Here is a 15,954-nt window from a genome sequence, read left to right on the forward strand (position 1 = left end):
AACTTTACAGATACTTCAAACAAGAAAAGATCCTTCCACTCGAAGCAGAAGCCCCGAGCATGTTCCATCACATCTCTCAAGCCAACTCCGTCTCGATAACACTCTCAACCGCTTGCACCGGCCTCCAAATCTTCACAACCCGCAGTCCTGCCGCCGCAATCAACTCCCGCCACTGCTCCTCCGTCCTCTCGGCCGACGCCAGCCCCGCCATCATAATCATATCCGTTGCTGTCACCTTCGAAAGCGGCGCCCTCTCGCTGATCAAGCTCTCGTGGATCAACAGCCTCGAGTAACCCCTCTCCATGGCGCTCGCGATATTCTTGAGGATATCCACCGCCGTGGCGTCAGGCCAGTCGTGCAGCACGTTATGCAAGAAGTACGCTCTCGCCCCGCGCAGCGGCTGTGGCGTAAAGAAGTCGTGCGCCTGGATCGTGAAGGCAGAATCGGGCTTGACATCCTTCAGAAAATCGGGCAAGTCCTGCAGGATGAGATGCCGCGCGGGAATCTGCGGGTGCCGAACATGAAATTTCCTCAAATCATGGCCCTTCCCGCCGCCGATATCAACAACCAACGGCCTCTCCGGGATCGCGCCCTCGACGATCTTGCCCGTGGGATACACCTCGGTCCACGCCGTGAGGTTATCCCGCGAATGGCACTCCATGACATCGTTGAAGTCGGACGTGAGCAGCGGGTTCGTGCCGACGTACTTGAAGAAGACGGCGTCGGGCCCGCGCCAGTGCTGGAAGTTACAGTCGTTCTTGTCCGTCGGGTTCCGGTACCCGTTCTGCTTGAGGTAGTACGGCAGCGAGCGGAACATTGGGTTCGTCAGCTCGCCGTAGAAGCCACCGTACATGGCCGGCAGAGGCGCGTCTTCGCCGAGGGCCTGGGCCCAGGGCGTGCGGGCGTAGGTGTCGAGGTCTGTTTCTATGACGAGGCGTTGGCCTGCTATTGCCCTCATCATGCGGCCTGTTCTTACCAGGTCAGTCTGTTTCTCATGGCTGAACGGGGTTTTGGATGTTCTTGACGTACGGATGAGGTGCTCGTCGGCGCCGGTCAGCTTTGAGAGCTTGGTACAGGTAATGGGTTTACCACCAGCCTCGTGCCACTTTTTGAATACGCCAGCGTCGATGAGCGTCTTGATCGCCGCGTTCCCGCCGCCCTTGACCACGATGTGATCCCACGCGATATCCCACGGCGTCTGGACTTTTCTCAACGCATCATACAACGCATCTCTGGCTCGTATCCTCTCCGCCTTATCCGCGAAGCTCTCCCCGTTGATGTCCTGAAGACTTGCAATCAACGCGTCTGCAGTAGCCATCCCTGCAAGTGTATACGGTGTTCGCTATAATGAAGTTGACGATGGGCCAAAGTTGCTGTTGCTGAAGAATGACAAAGCTACAGAATAACAAGCTTTGGGAAGAGGACCTTACCGACGACGCTGACGACCGTTTTAATACCAAACCCGCTTGCCCCCAAGGCTCCGTCATGCTGCACACTGCGTGCCCGCCAAGCGAGGTGGCTCTCAATAGTCTCTCGGCTCTCTTCTCCAGGAACAATCGTAACTGCAGTCCACAATATCACCAAAAAACCCTCCAACCCCCGGTTCCAACAATCACTTTCACGATATGCATCCCAACGGCACAGCAGGCAAACAAATCTCACAACCCACTGCCCCCCCCCCCCCCCCCCCCCCCCCCCCCCCCCCCCCCCCCCCCCCCCCCCGCCCGCGCGCGCGCGGGGGGGGGGGGCGGGCGCGGGGGGGAGCGAGAAAAACCCACACGCGACGCACAACCCCCAAGCCGCACCGCAACTGCACACCGCCCCCCCCCCCCCCCCCCCCCCCCATGTTCCCGCTGCAGGCCTCGATTCGACGGGTATTCCGACCGGGTTTCTGGGGGCGCTTAGAAGACAGAGCAGGAAGCAAACATCCCGTGGCGAGCCAAAGCACGCAAGGCTCCCGGAGTCTTCAAGCAGCTGTGCCGTCTGCGCCTCTACAAGCAGCTTGACAGTTCTGAAAGACAGGCAAACACGCAGGCAGCAGGCTCCGCTGCAGGTTGCGGAAGTGCAGATGTACGGAGTGCAGTTACGGATATCCTACATGCGGCCCCCGTTCTTGTTGGAACCGGGCTCTCTCTCGTGGCTACCTAATCCTGCGTAAGCGTTGTGATTGCGAAGGGGGGGTCCAGGGTGCAGCCAAGCAGATACCTCAGATGCGGTGGATACGAACGAGCCGACCCATTCCTGAGGATCCGTATCCCCGTTTATTGGGACCGGTTTCGTTGGTGCCTTTTCGTCGCCGTACCTGTCTGTGAGTATTCTCGATGCTTCGACCTGCCGGAGATGGAAAGTTGATCAGTTTTTCGTGTTGGTTTGTGATGCAGAATGCCAATGTGCGAGATTTAGATTGCGTCTTCTCGGGTGTTACAGCTGGATTTGGCATGGGGGTCGGCTGCGGCGGCTGACTGCACACTGGGTGGGTTCTTTCGGACTGAATTGGTGATGGGTCTCCGATGAGATTGGTCTAGGCCGCGATGTGTCCCTTGGCGGGACGTCAGCTTTGGAAGAGGGTTCTTGTCTTCATGATCCTGGGTGAGGGTTTGTCTCACGAAGTTGATTGACAGATTTACTGGAACATAGTTTTGAATCTTTTCCTATGTACTTTGAAGATCGGTTGTAGTGGTCTGATGTTGAACCCACAAGCGTTTCCAATGAGACAGTATCTTATGTCGTCTACCCGTTCTATCAGAGTTTACTTGAGGCATGGGACCAAACTATTCGACGCTGTGCATACCTTCAGTGTGAATCTCGTGCAATATTGGGCGGGATTTGTCATCTTCTTTGATTTCTATAGTCTTGAATTTAAATTGTGGTGTTGGTAAGATGGGTCAATACAAATTCTATCAGGAATTGCCTCCCGCCCAGCTAGGACGTGGCGTCTCTAATGAACCAAGTGCTGTAATAGCATCTCATAAATGGGCTTGATTATGAGCTATTGACACCACATGTCAGACTAGGTTGACTGGACTCAGAGTTCACGTCACCTCGGCTTGAGTTTAAATCAAGTAATCAACGATATTGAGCACTCTCTACTCTTGGTCAAGTACCTAGAGAACTTCAACCAGTCATCTTAGACCGACGTCTATCTAGACACACTACTCTAGTGACGATGCCATGCATGTACAGATCCACATCTATCTGGTAGACCCGGCAGACATCGAAACTTGTTTCTTATGGAAGATCATGTCAATATAATTCATCTTGACTCAACCAAAGGCATGCCAAAATCCCTTGCGGCCACTGCCATCCTTTGGAGTGCTTTCTTGCTGCAGCAATGCATTGACTCTAGCCATAACACCATCCAAGACAGCTTCAACCATCCCTTCGGGAGCCATCCCTCCCTCGGTACAAGCATTGATGACAGTGTCGCCGCCCGCAACCCCCGCCACATTGAACACAATACCATGGTAACCCACGGCACCTTGTACCGGGCCGGCTGAGAACTGTACATCCTCAATCTTCACCACCGGCTCTTCAACATTCGAAGACGGAGGCGCGGTCTTGAGACATCCGACATTGGAGACTGAAAAACTGTTCTGCATGAAGAGTCCCATCGACGGCAACTTCTCGGTGAACTCCTCGAGGCTTGGCCCAAGAGCATTGCCGCTGATCCAGGCCTTGTAAAGATGAGACTCTTCCCCGCCGCTCCGCGACTCCACCATTCGTCGCCCATAGTCTCGGACTAGGTCCCAAGCGGCTTTGGAATCGACGGTCGCGGTAAGTCCTTTTTGCTTGTCGCCTACGGAGGACGATGCTGAGAAGGCCTGGCGGTACTTCCTCAGCTTCTCCGGCTCAGGGAGACTCGCAGCCAGGTTGAGCAGTTTACCCTCGTCCGAAGAAGCCGTGTCGAAGCAGCCCGTGGCGCGCATGTCCACCGCGTACCGGGTAAATCCGACTTCAGCGTGAGGATAGAAGTCTGCTGCGAGGGTGCCGGCGACGACAACAGCCAGAAACGGCGTGAAAGTTGTGTCATGCGCCCGGCACGCTTTGATGATGGCGTCCATCTTGTCAGAAGGAATACGACGGGTCGTGACCTTTGTGACGGTACGGTCCGCGGGCCCAACGACAGCCATCGGGTCCTTGAGTAACTCCTTCGGCTTAGGGAAGTTGATGAAGAAGAGCTTTTTAGCGTAGAAGAACCGGTAGAAGAGGAAAACGAGGAGGTTGTAGATAACGCCCAGGACCGCTGGTTTCTTGTGGATAGTGTTCTCGAGGGCCATGCTCAGTCGTACCCTGTCGGGATCGAGCTTGATGATGCGCGTTGGAGTGGAGCCCGCGTCGGAGACGGCTGATGCATTAAGAGCATCCAGTAGCTCGCGGTGGAATATCATACCGAACGCGCCGTCGCAAACGAGGTGGTGGTAGACGAAGACAACGTCTCGGCGTCCGATAACGATGATTTTCCACCAGGGCACTCCTGCCTCGACTGTACCATCAGCCCAGTGCCATTTCCCATGGAGCTTTTCGAGGAACTCGGCGTCGACTTGGGTTGTGTCGTCGTCGATGAACTCGATGCAGCGTTCGAGATCAATCTCGTTGAGTGTCGCGATAGACAGGAGATGCTTGCCCTCCTCGGCGGCGGGCCCTACTACTCCGACGAGACCGAGCTCTGGGAACTTGGTGACGACAGCGTGGAGAGCTGAGAAGACTGCATCGTCGGATAGGATTATACGCTGCTTGCCCGGTTGGGCTGAGGCGTAGCGAGCTGCGACTAGAACATTGGATTGGATTCCGAGGCGATGGTAGACATAGAACATGCGGTCGAGATTTGCTGGCAAACATTAGCGTCGAGCAACTTCTAGTAGCGCCAACTGAACATACTCGTTTTACGAACAATCGTGTAATGGCCCGAATCTGCGGCCCCATCGCTCGCTCCCTTGGTCGCGATGACACTGGTTGTAGTCGCCATTTCTGGAAGTCCTCAACACGGGCAAAAGCAGTCTGTCATTGACACAAGAAACTAGAAGGCTTCTAGCTTCTAGCCTGGCAGGTAGCTGCATTTTAAACCACAGATCCAGCACCTTTTAGCCACCGTGCTGGAATCTGTTACAAAGATGAGTTGCATTAGTTGAAACGCCATTGAGGTGCAGCTGCGATGTTTGGCGATGCCGGAGCTTAACGTGATGCTCCAAGCGCAAAGTCTGTGAGGCGAAGGTGCAGAGGTAAGCTAAGAGCGTGTAAGTCAAAATCCGAGGTTTAGTCTTTGGCAGTTTGCCTGTATGAGATCTGGTCCGTGTAAGCTACTCATCTCCAACCTCCCCGTCGGGGACAGATATGACATGGCGTCAACGACTCAGCGGGAGGGGACGGAAGCAATATTGACAAGTCCCCCCACTGCCAGCGATGATCATTTCTTCAACCAGGCTGTCAAGATATAGCTCAAGTCACATTTGACCTCCCGTCAACGTGTCAAGGATCGCTGCGCTCGGACATGGAGGATGACTCGGCCGACACTGGGATCAACTAGCACGTGGCTGAAGTCTAAGAGCAGATCTCTCCGGATGTCACAACGGCAATCCGAACCAACCTCGACGATCGCATGAGACTGGGAGGCGACGAGGATACCGAGTGCGTGTCATTACCAGATTATGATATTCATCGTCTATGGGTATCCGCTTCTTTTCGTACAAAACGCACACATGAGCACATCACTCAGTTATCTTCTTCCTCCACACCCACCGGCCCGCTTTGACACCATCGCCAAATCCTTACAAGGCCTGGATCCAATCGCGAAGAGTCTTCTGGATCTCGTAGCTGTTCTTCTCCATGAAGAACATGTGGCCGTTGCCGTGGAAGCCGGCCTCGCCGAGCTCGAGGTGCTCCGTCTTGCTGCAGCCGGCCTGAAGAAGGAACTCGACGCTGCAGTGGTCGTAGGGAGCGTGGTAGGACGCCTCAGAGGTAACGAGGAGAATGGGCTTGTCGGCGAGGTTGACGAGCTGGCGCGGGGCGGGGGTCTCAGCCTGGAGCACGCACTGGACATAGTTCTCGCCCTTGGCAGGGTAGGTCTGCTGAACGAGGTCGGTGGTGGGATCCGTGACCTCGGGGGAGTAGGTGACGGGGATATCAGTGAGACCGTAGGCGCGGGCGGACTTGTTGCTGAAGACAGCCTCCTGGAAGGGAGGGCCGGTAGGCTCGAGGAGAATGAGAGCCTTGGTCAGCTCGGGGCGGGCGTCGGCGATGATGATGGGCATAAGACCGCCCTGGCTGTGACCGAGAACGACGGCGGGTCTGCCGATCTTGTCGAGAAGGGCGGCACCGGCGGCCTGGACGGTCGTTTGCTGGTAGGTGGCATTATTGATGAACTGGACGTTGGAGCTGTAGAAGGCATCGAAGACCTCATCACCCATCATGCCGGTACCGGGCCACTGAGTGTGGTTGACAGCCTGGGGCCAGAGCATGTACTCCTTGACGGCGGTGAAGCGCTGCTGGATGATCTCGGCGGAGTACGTCGAGGGCTTGGAGGCGCCGTAGGCGGGCATCCAAGCGGAGCGGCCACGGAGCGTCTGGTCGACGATGTAGACCTCGAAGCCTTGTCTCACAAAGTGAGAGGCCCAACCTCTACCGCCATCGGGCTTGTTGTAGAAGTTCTGAGGGAAGGAGGGTCAGCGAATATTCAATATTATGACATCGCGAGGGAGGATCCCGCTGGGAAAGATCTGCAAAACTTACGCTACCCGTCTGGGCCTGACCGTGGATCAGGACGATCGGCGTCTCCTGGGAAACTCCAGTCGTGGGGAGCAACTTCTCAACGTACATCTGATCGCGGAAGATGTGACCACCGGAACCATCGTCGACGTACCCGCCTCCGACGTAGAAGTAGGAGCGAATGTACGCCGCCTCGGAGTCGACGCAGCCATCCCTATCCGGCTGAGAGTCCGGGCCTCCTCCCCCGCCCGGGAAACCGAATCCAGGGCCGGGAGGGAACGCGGAAGCCTGGCCCAACAGAGCGGCGGCCGCAGCGGCGAACTTGAGGAATTGCATGGTTGTGCTGCGTCGGGCGTGTCACGTAGATGGCCTGGGAAGTGAGACACTCGGACAGGAATGGTACCGTCTTTCTGGAATTAGAGTACGAGTAAAAAAGGAAAATAAAGGGACGGACGCGAGCTGCAGGAACCGGGAAAGGACTGAAAAGAGCGACAGCGGTTGAGCAGGGGATTAAACTTTGGGCCACGCGGTACGGGAGGGTGGCAATTGGGACTTCTTTAATGAATGAAAATCACCTTGCCGCGTGCTCCGCTAGCCTGGCATAAAGGGTCCATCCTCGAGTGATTTTAAGATAGGGCTGATGGAGAAGAACAATCAAGGAATGGAGGCGTGGAAGGGTGATACGACATTAAGCCCGGTCTTGGAGACCTTGGGCGCCTTGGGGGGCCCGGCGAGCGGCATCCACCCGCTTCGGTCTGTGTGTCTGAAGAGCGGCAGTCAGCCGAAAGGTCGAGAACAAGAACGCCACGCGGCTAGGTCCCGATCTCTAGCGAGGACCGTCGAGGTGGGCTGTGGCCCAGCGGTCCCAGCGGACGAGATGATATCACGGCGGAAGTCGGGGGGGCGGGACAGAGGCAAGCCGCAAAAGGAGGCGCACCGCCGCGAACAGCTTGCTCTGCCAGAAATTTCTCCATCAACAAGAGCAAGTCGGCTCATGTTAGAGTGGTGTTCTGTGCGCGAGTCAGCGGGCGGACAGGGACCGGGGGACTACCACGCCCGATGGTCTCATATAGAATGGAGCAAGTGTTGCATCAGTCCGGCATCGTGGATATTAGTCTACCACTAGGCCGCTGACTACGGATCAAGCCCGAGCATTAATCTCCGCCATTGAGCAGAGAAAGCCTCAGAAAAGACAGGCAGAGAACGTTTCCGGACGAGGTGACTGACTCTTGCCAATTCTTGAGGCAGGAAATCTGACCCTATGTGGCATGTTTGGGGGCTAAGTTCCGTCAATATTCTGTCAAAGCCATGTGCCGGGCAGCGGAAAGCCAAGAGACCCAAAGACGACATTCTTATTACTGTAAATCGCTTCAACGTAACGTGGGGGGGATTCGGTTGATCAACTCAAACTAGCGGCGGGGCGAAGTCCTGATTACGATGATCTCGCAAACCCGGCATTCTTCCCACTATTGTGATCTTTGGTTCTTGAATAAATCGGGTCTGCACAACGATATCCATTATCCGTAGGTACATCCCATCATCCTGGACGCCCTTCAACAGGCTGCCAAGCCCGTCTAACCCGGCCTTGAATCCTGGAGGAGGGGGACCATTGAAGTATACGTGTAATACGACTGTGGCGGCACTTACTAGTGCTGTGATGCTAGTAGCCGGCGGACCAACGGTCAGCCCATTCCCGTTCTCTTCACGGTGAGCTTTTTTGCTCCGATAAACCCCCCCAGCCGGGGAGAAACTCGTAAAGTTCAACGCCGCCCGCCGCCGCTAGACTCAGTTCAGTGAAGTTCGTTGAAAGCAGTCGAAGGAGACTAGCAAACGTCCGTATTGAGTTGGGATTCGATCGGCTAAGCAATCGCTCCCGTCGTTGGTAGCCGTTGAGAACATCTGAGCGCAAAAACAAAAAGTTGTCACTGTCAAGCTGTCAAACTCAAACAAAACAAACTTCTATCAATATCGGCTGTCCAGAATGTACCTGAACAATTACAACGCAAGACTTTTGGCGCTCCACCTGTTCCCTCGGCATCTCTAAATCCTGCAGCAAATCTTCAGCGGCACAGCGGCACAGGCGAATCTGGGTCAAGATTCCAGACGTCTCCTCTCAGGCTCTCGCAAATCGGCCCTCCTCGGCTTCTAGAAGTCGACAGACCACACAGACGAAAGAGTACGTGCCGCACAAGCTGCGTCTCTGCTGCGAGGAAGAGCCCCACGGTGGATCATCGCAATCACACATCTTATGGAGATTCCTCGACAGCCGACGTGCATCCGAACCACCACCAGGGAAAGTTGGGGTTCGCAGCATCCAAACTCCGGAGGTCTCAAGCCCTGATCCTTTCATCTAGGACCATCTTTTTTCTCTTTTCTTTGCAAGGCTCTGGCCGCTCTACAAGCATTGGCAAGGTCCCAGACTCCCCAGAGACTGGTCACGCCCGCAAACATTTCTGAGAATGGTATGATGGTCCTTTCACACAGCAGGTCAGTACCTCGGGCAAGCTGGGATCGGGAGACTTTGCGTATCAAGCTAGCAAGGCCCCCTATTCTCCCCTACCTTAGTGCGATGAGTACGTAGACGTGAAACCGAGAAGATAATAATGTTCATGATCTGCCCCCGAATCTGCGCTCCTCTTCTCGAGAGGCTCCTTTTTTTCCGTCGTCTCTCTTTTTCGTCTCTTGTCTTGTCTTGTCTCCGTCCCGTCCCATCGTCTCGTCGACCCCCCGGAGCCTCGGACACTCGCCGGCCATGGACGACCCGACGCTACTCATCCATTGGCTCTTTAGCTGCTTGGCTCTTATTATCATGGTGGCTCGGCTGGTCTGGAAAAAGGTGCACATCTCCAGACAGGAATACAACCTGGGCGACTGGTTCACAGTCGCCGCCATCATCTGCGCTCTGACGCGGCTCGGCCTCATCCACGTCGTCTTGACTTGGGGCACGAACAACGTCTCGGCGGCATATCGAAAGAATCACACGTTTACCGACGAGGAGATCTACAGGCGGGAGATCGGCAGCAAACTGTCCATTGTGAACCGGGTCTTTTACAACTCCTAGTCAGTGCTGCCCCCATTTGCTTCACCGTGCACCCTCAACCACCCTGGACTTCAGCGCTCCTTTGGGCCGTTTGGTCACAATCTGCAGCGGTTTGAGTCAGGAAGGTTATTAGACTTTTACGATCAATCATACTGACATTCTCCCAAGCCTCTGGCTTCAGAAGCTCGTCCTGTTGGATGTCTATCGTCGACTGTTATTGAATCTTCGTTTCGAGAAGATCACCATCTGGTCATTTTCCATCATCTTCTTCTGCACCTACGTCGCCTGCCAGGTGACGACGTTCAGCGAATGCAATCCCTTCCATCTCTACTGGCAGGTTGTTCCTGACCCAGGTACGTGACTAGCCAATTCTCCGAACATGCAAGACATGCCGATGGGATGGAACGAACTCTGATTATTGACTCTCAACCCTTGCAGGCGCATGCTCAAAGGCACAAATGCAACTCGTCGTCGTAGGTGTCCTCAACATCGTCACCGACTTTATGCTACTCGTACTACCACTTCCCCTGGTCTTCTCCTTGAAGACGCCATGGCAACGCAAGATTCAGCTGTACGCCCTCTTCACGCTCGGCGTCTTCATCATCGCCATTACCGTCATTCGACTTCCGATCAACATTACGAACAAGGACAGTCAAATCAACCGAACGACATGGGCTAGCACCGAACTGCTCACCGCCGCGATCGTGGTCAACGCGCCGACACTGTACGGATTGTGGAACAAGAGGAGACAAGCAAAGTCATCGTCAAAATCTCACGGCGGAACATCGGGACTGCACTATTACGGTCGAGGGACCAATGTCTCTACGCATCGGTCCACCGTCCGGCGCGGAAACGCAGAGGAGGAGGCTTATGCCATGAGCACCCGACGCAAGCTGGGTCCCATGGAAGGAATTATGCAAACAAAAGAGGTGATTGTGTCGGAATTTAGGCAAGACACAGATCGCAAGGCCGGGCCCTACGAGCATCTCCCTGATGATTTGGAGAGTGCATCAAATCACTCGAGTCAGCATGGGATATTGAAGAACTAACGAAGCGTAATTTTCTTTGTTTAAAACCTACGTAGCTAGAATACCACGAATTGAGACACATAATGACGCTCAAGATTCCAGATTTCGTCTTCGTGTCCCTTTCAGAGGATTAGTTTCTTGCTTCCTTCCAGGTCGCAAAGGCGGGCCATGGTTAGCAAGCATACCATCTTTGAGATTGACAACTTTGGCTGATGTGTCGCTAGGGTGCTGCTGTCGGAGATGTCTTATTAGTATCCTTCTAGAATGGAGGCATGGCCCCGTCATCCCGCATAACACTATGCACAGACTCCCTTATATCCCGAAAGCATCAGACGAACCGCTCGCCAGGGTTCAACCCTTCAGTACAACAACGCTCTACTCAACTCCAAACCACCAATCTCAAAAAAGTGGAAGGCACCTGAATATTTTCTTTCAACCTCATTTTGGTCATCGCAAGTTGACTGAAATCAAGGGGTTGGCAGAGAATGCGTCGGGCATTGGGTCCAGTGGGCCGATCGGTATTTTCGGCCGGCTTCTGAGTTAGAAATCAAAGATGGCTTATGACGTCTAACGTGCGACAGGTTGGTCAGGCAGACTCCAATGGACAAATTCGCACGCAAGAACTGAGGCCCGCAGCGAGAGCCTTCAGGTTTTCATGCGAGAAAGGAGGCTCTGCGTAGCCTGCTGCTTGAGCCAGAAGAGTGCTGTTGGTGAGATGTGACAGTTGCCAGCTTCTCCAATTGAACTCTGCCCAATGGTTGAGACATGATGACGCACCTGTGTTGACGGGCAGAATTATTGGTTATACGGCTAGTCTCTCACAGAAGAAGACCACCAATGGCACACTTTCTTGTTGTTGCTTATCAGGCAGTCTACGCAGGCCGCAAAATCCGTACATCCGCGGTGTCCCTTTCCGACTGTTTTGGGCTGCGCCATGGGCTGGGCTGGACCTCATGATGCGCATTTCCAGGGATGCCGCATAAGCGGCCTTCAGCTGCAGCTCAAATCCTGTGAGACGGGGCGAACCGTCGCAAAATCATCAATTGCGGTAGTTCACCAAAGCCTCGTCCTCGACTTTTCCGCTTCGTTAATCTATTTACTTATGTCTCGTTCTCGATGAGAATGTCGTCTCCAGTCGAAACAATGGTCCTTTAAACTACCAGACACCCTTCACCGACATTTGGTCTTGACACGGCTAGTCGCCGCCGTCCACGTGCTCACAACTCCGGCGCCGGCTCGTCCACTTGCGACCCACTTCTGCCGGTGATCAACGGAATCTTCCTCGGCGGGGTAGCATCACCAATCTCATTCTCAATCCCAGCCGTATGGGATAGGATTCTTGGCGAAGACTTCGGACTTTGATGGTCTCTGTCGCACTCGTCATTTCTTTACGTGGTGTTTCACGGGGTGAACATCTGTCAAGATGGCCGACAGCAATTCCAGTAATAGCCCGAGCGACAATAGCAACAGCAATGGCAATGCTAACGGAGGGAGCGACGTAGTTGTTGCGATTGTTGCTCTCGTCGTCTCGGTGGTCGCTCTCTTTGCGGCTACTCTACAGATCATGCAAGCGATCTTTGCGTCGGCTAAAGGGCTTCCCAATTGCACCGAAGACGTGATGGGAGGATGGGCGAAAGGCACGACAAAACGGCCAAAGTTCAAGGAGTTACGTCTCGAGGTTAGGTTCGAGGCGCCAATCATCTTTCTGGCCCCCCCAAACAACCAGAATAAACCTGAAAAAGGAGAGATGTGGTCCGTGGAGGGCACTGAGAAAAGTTGTACCAAGAACCGACTCGAATATGCCAAGATATTCCCAAACCCTGGACCAGCCAACGGAACCAACGACGAAAAGCCGTCTAAGCCTACTGAAAAGGTCCACACTGTCAACAACGAGCTAGCAACGTGGGTCTATCTCCTAATCGCCCTTGAAAGAATGGAGAAGGATTCCAAAGAATGGGAGTGCAAGAAGCTCCAAGGGGAATGGTTGCCAAGTTCCATCATCCCGGACCTGCCTGAGCCGACTTTGGCCGTGAAAGTACAGGCGAAGGAAAGAAGCTTCGATGCGAACCCCTCCATCAAGAAGCCCTATGCAACCTCTACGATCTCTCATCTGGTCGAGCTAGCAGCAATACTTGGACTCTATTGGAGAGTCTTCGACCGAGACAACAACCAGTACCGCGCGGAAGGAAATGGCTATAGTCTGACTGGCTCACGTGTACCCGACTTGGGTGTCGTCTTTGTTTTTGAGAAAACCGGTCCCACTGTATTTGAGGAGCGGCGAGTGATTCCGACATCTGAAGTGAAGGAGCTCTGTTTTGGGCGAGTGCCAACTTTCTATCGAGTCAAGAAGGATCCCGACGAAGACTTGGAGTGGCAGAGGGAGTTCAAAACGTCGTCGGGAACTGGAACCAAGGTCGAAATCCTTCAACTGAGCACTCGCGATGCCATTGCGGAGACTTTGACCCAGATAGGATGCAACGGCAAAACCACGCTCTTCTACAGAGAAGGAAAGAAAGACCGGCACCTCTTTTCTGGTATGTAATCAGTTAATCGAGTGAATCTGTGAGAGTTTGTGCATGTTCGACTGACTGTAAGGCAGTTACCTTCGAGGTCATCGGCATGCTCGCGCGAGTTTTGCACATTGAAGGAAGGTGCTTCCGTTTCCTGCCCAATCCAACAATCTTCTCTTGGGACAGAGATTCGTTATCACTCCAGCGTCTGCTCATCGCTTTTAGCGGACTGTTGATGAACGATCTCACGGTTGTTGAAGAAGAGGCGGAGACTGTCATCGATGAGAGGGTTGAAACTGCCGTCGAAGATATTAGGGCTCTTTCGGAGTCAGCGGAGGAGATGAGCAACGATTTTGACGAGAACCCGCCTCTAACGAGCAAAAGAATGAGTCTCTTGCACAAAGCCATTGATATGGCAGACAAATCTCTCAAGAAACGAGACCAGGGAATCGTGCTCGATGTGCTACGTCGTCACCTCCAGGAAGTGTTGGCAGCCATCAACAGTCCGGATAAAAGGGGGAAAGAACAGATTTCGTTTCGGGACCTGCTTGGTATTCCTCTGGAGATGAGAGAACAAAGGTTCATGGAGACATACTTCGAGCGCATACTATGGCGTGTAGTGCCTACCAACTCTACTAAGAGGGGTAAGCGAGATGACGAGGTCGTTTCAAGAGCTATACACGACGACACAGAGAAACGAAGATCCCGCTTGGGTAACGGCTCACCCCAAGCCGACAGCGCAGTCCCTCCGTCGCCGTCGAGACTTAACCCCGGAGAGTCTCCAACCAAGGCTCTAGACGACTCGACGCCCACGCCCGGCATCAGCAGGGTCAAGACGTGGCCTCATCGCATCGAGACTGAGCAACCTGGTGATCAGCCGGAACTTCCGCAGCCAAGCAAGTTGTCAGAGCTGCCACAGTGGGAAACGATAGTACCCAACCATATTGAGATGCAGCGTTTGGCAATATGGTATACACTTGTATTTAGGATGATTTGTTGGTTGATGTTGCACGACTTCGACAAAAAGGATGTGCAAGTGTCGAAAAGTGAGTTGATTGGGAACAGACAGCCCGTGTTCATTCTTTGAGCTGGGCTATGAGGGTGTTTGAGGCGCTTATTCTCGAGCTGGATTCCGATTCCATCGCTCTTTAATGCATTCAATTAAGTTATGAGGACCTTGCAGTTTGAGATCCTGATGTATTACTTTTATTCATTGTTCACTGACCAATGGAATGAAGTATAAGCTTTTCTGTGCCGGTGAACCCTAGCCGCAAAAACGCGAATTACCCCACTGGGTGTTTGGATCATGCCCCTCACTAGACTTCTCAAATTTTGATTCTTCACATCCCTCCCAACGACACGTGGTTGGCAAAGAAAAGGCTGCGAGATTCATTTCAACGCTCATTCGATCCCCGGATCTCATCAAACGACACCATGACATCGTCATCAGAGCAGCCCGCCGCCCTAGAGGATGGCCGACGCATTTATCTAGGCAACCTTCTCTACAGCATCCAGCCCGTCGACATCGAGGAGATGCTGAAAGACAATGGCTTTGAAGGGTACGAAAAGATTCACATCTCCATGGATCCAGTATCGGCTCGGAATCCCGGATACTGCTTCGTCGATTTCGCTGAGCGCGCAGACGCCGAACGGGCACTATCCTCCCTTGATGCGCGTCTCCGCGGTAGACCACTCAAGGTCGGCCCATGCGAGCCCAAGAAGCAGAACCGGAGCCGCTGGCAAAGCGACAGAGAGCCTTCCTTCAACAGGTGGGGAGACTGGTCAGGATCGCGGGGTGAGGGCGGCGACGAGGCTGGCAGATCACCAGCGCGGAACGGTAGGAACGGCGGCATCGAGAGCGGACCGTACGGCGCCATCAAGCACTTCGACGAGGTCGTTGCGACGGAAGGGGATGGCAGGAGACTCTATGTTGGAGGATTGGGTGCGATGGTTGACCAGGCACAACATCAGGATGAACTGCAACAAATTCTTGAGGGCCACAAGCCGTAGGAACCCCCCCCCCCCCAGTCGCCAGCGATGGTGAACTTACCCTATGCCGCCGCTGACTTGACTCCGACGATAAAGACTAGCCATCAGTAAGCGTATCACTCCCCATGAGTCTACCAGGGCCAAGGGCGGTGAGCACCACTACTGCTTTGTCGATTTTGCGACAGCTGAAGAGGCCGATGCAGCAAGAAACGCGCTGGATCGCAAGGTCTGGGGAACCGGCCGTCTGCGTGTCAACGTTGCTCGCGGTCTGCCCGACAAGCTCAAGGATCGTACGACGCCCTCGGATGTGCAAAATGAGAAGGAAAATGGTGAGCGCTCGGCTTGGCGGAAGCCCAGATATGAGAATTCGAATCGCGACAACAGCGCGAGATCTTCTCAACCACTTAGATCAGCAGCATCGGGAAATTGGCGACAAAAGGAGCCTTCGACCTGAGGACAATTTGTGGTGCGATGGAAATGTTGTTGGTCGTGGATTATGGAAAGTTTATGCTGCATGCCGGATGAGTCTACGGCAGGCTGGGCAGATTCGTGAGAATTTGCACAGCCACCGCAGGCACACTCCGGAATACGTCAGGTCTTATAAGACCTCGGAAGCTAGTTCTCGGACGCCCGAAATGGTCACCGCACTTTACATTAAATACCGAAATCCGAAAAAGTTGACACT

At 54.1% G+C, this 15,954-nt stretch overlaps 5 protein-coding genes across 5 annotated transcripts; 2 read left to right on the top strand and 3 right to left on the bottom strand.

Annotated features, from left to right (window-relative positions):
* Positions 1 to 76: 76 nt before the first annotated feature.
* CABS01_07180 (O-methyltransferase) lies at positions 77 to 1,318 on the bottom strand (the record flags this gene model as incomplete). The annotated part of the gene is made up of 1 exon (XM_060540544.1): positions 77 to 1,318. The coding sequence occupies one exon, from the start codon at positions 1,316 to 1,318 to the stop codon at positions 77 to 79; it is 1,242 nt and encodes a 413-aa protein (XP_060403429.1).
* A 1,945-nt stretch (positions 1,319 to 3,263) lies between these two features.
* Positions 3,264 to 4,966, bottom strand: CABS01_07181 (uncharacterized protein; the record flags this gene model as incomplete). The annotated part of the gene is made up of 2 exons (XM_060540545.1): positions 3,264 to 4,828; positions 4,879 to 4,966. The coding sequence occupies 2 exons, from the start codon at positions 4,964 to 4,966 to the stop codon at positions 3,264 to 3,266; spliced, it is 1,653 nt and encodes a 550-aa protein (XP_060403430.1).
* A 799-nt stretch (positions 4,967 to 5,765) lies between these two features.
* CABS01_07182 (uncharacterized protein) lies at positions 5,766 to 7,038 on the bottom strand (the record flags this gene model as incomplete). Its single annotated transcript, XM_060540546.1, has 2 exons — positions 5,766 to 6,644; positions 6,727 to 7,038. The coding sequence occupies 2 exons, from the start codon at positions 7,036 to 7,038 to the stop codon at positions 5,766 to 5,768; spliced, it is 1,191 nt and encodes a 396-aa protein (XP_060403431.1).
* Positions 7,039 to 9,454: 2,416 nt separating this feature from the next.
* Positions 9,455 to 10,791, top strand: CABS01_07183 (uncharacterized protein; the record flags this gene model as incomplete). The annotated part of the gene is made up of 3 exons (XM_060540547.1): positions 9,455 to 9,762; positions 9,911 to 10,095; positions 10,181 to 10,791. The coding sequence occupies 3 exons, from the start codon at positions 9,455 to 9,457 to the stop codon at positions 10,789 to 10,791; spliced, it is 1,104 nt and encodes a 367-aa protein (XP_060403432.1).
* A 1,402-nt stretch (positions 10,792 to 12,193) lies between these two features.
* Positions 12,194 to 15,723, top strand: CABS01_07184 (modin; the record flags this gene model as incomplete). Its single annotated transcript, XM_060540548.1, has 4 exons — positions 12,194 to 13,304; positions 13,370 to 14,259; positions 14,601 to 15,286; positions 15,366 to 15,723. 4 exons carry the CDS (start codon positions 12,194 to 12,196, stop codon positions 15,721 to 15,723), a joined length of 3,045 nt encoding a protein of 1,014 aa, XP_060403433.1.
* Positions 15,724 to 15,954: the final 231 nt, after the last annotated feature.

This window comes from Colletotrichum abscissum (assembly GCF_030869225.1).
Source record: "Colletotrichum abscissum strain IMI 504890 chromosome Unknown Scaffold_15.1, whole genome shotgun sequence".
Lineage (NCBI taxonomy): Eukaryota > Fungi > Ascomycota > Sordariomycetes > Glomerellales > Glomerellaceae > Colletotrichum > Colletotrichum abscissum.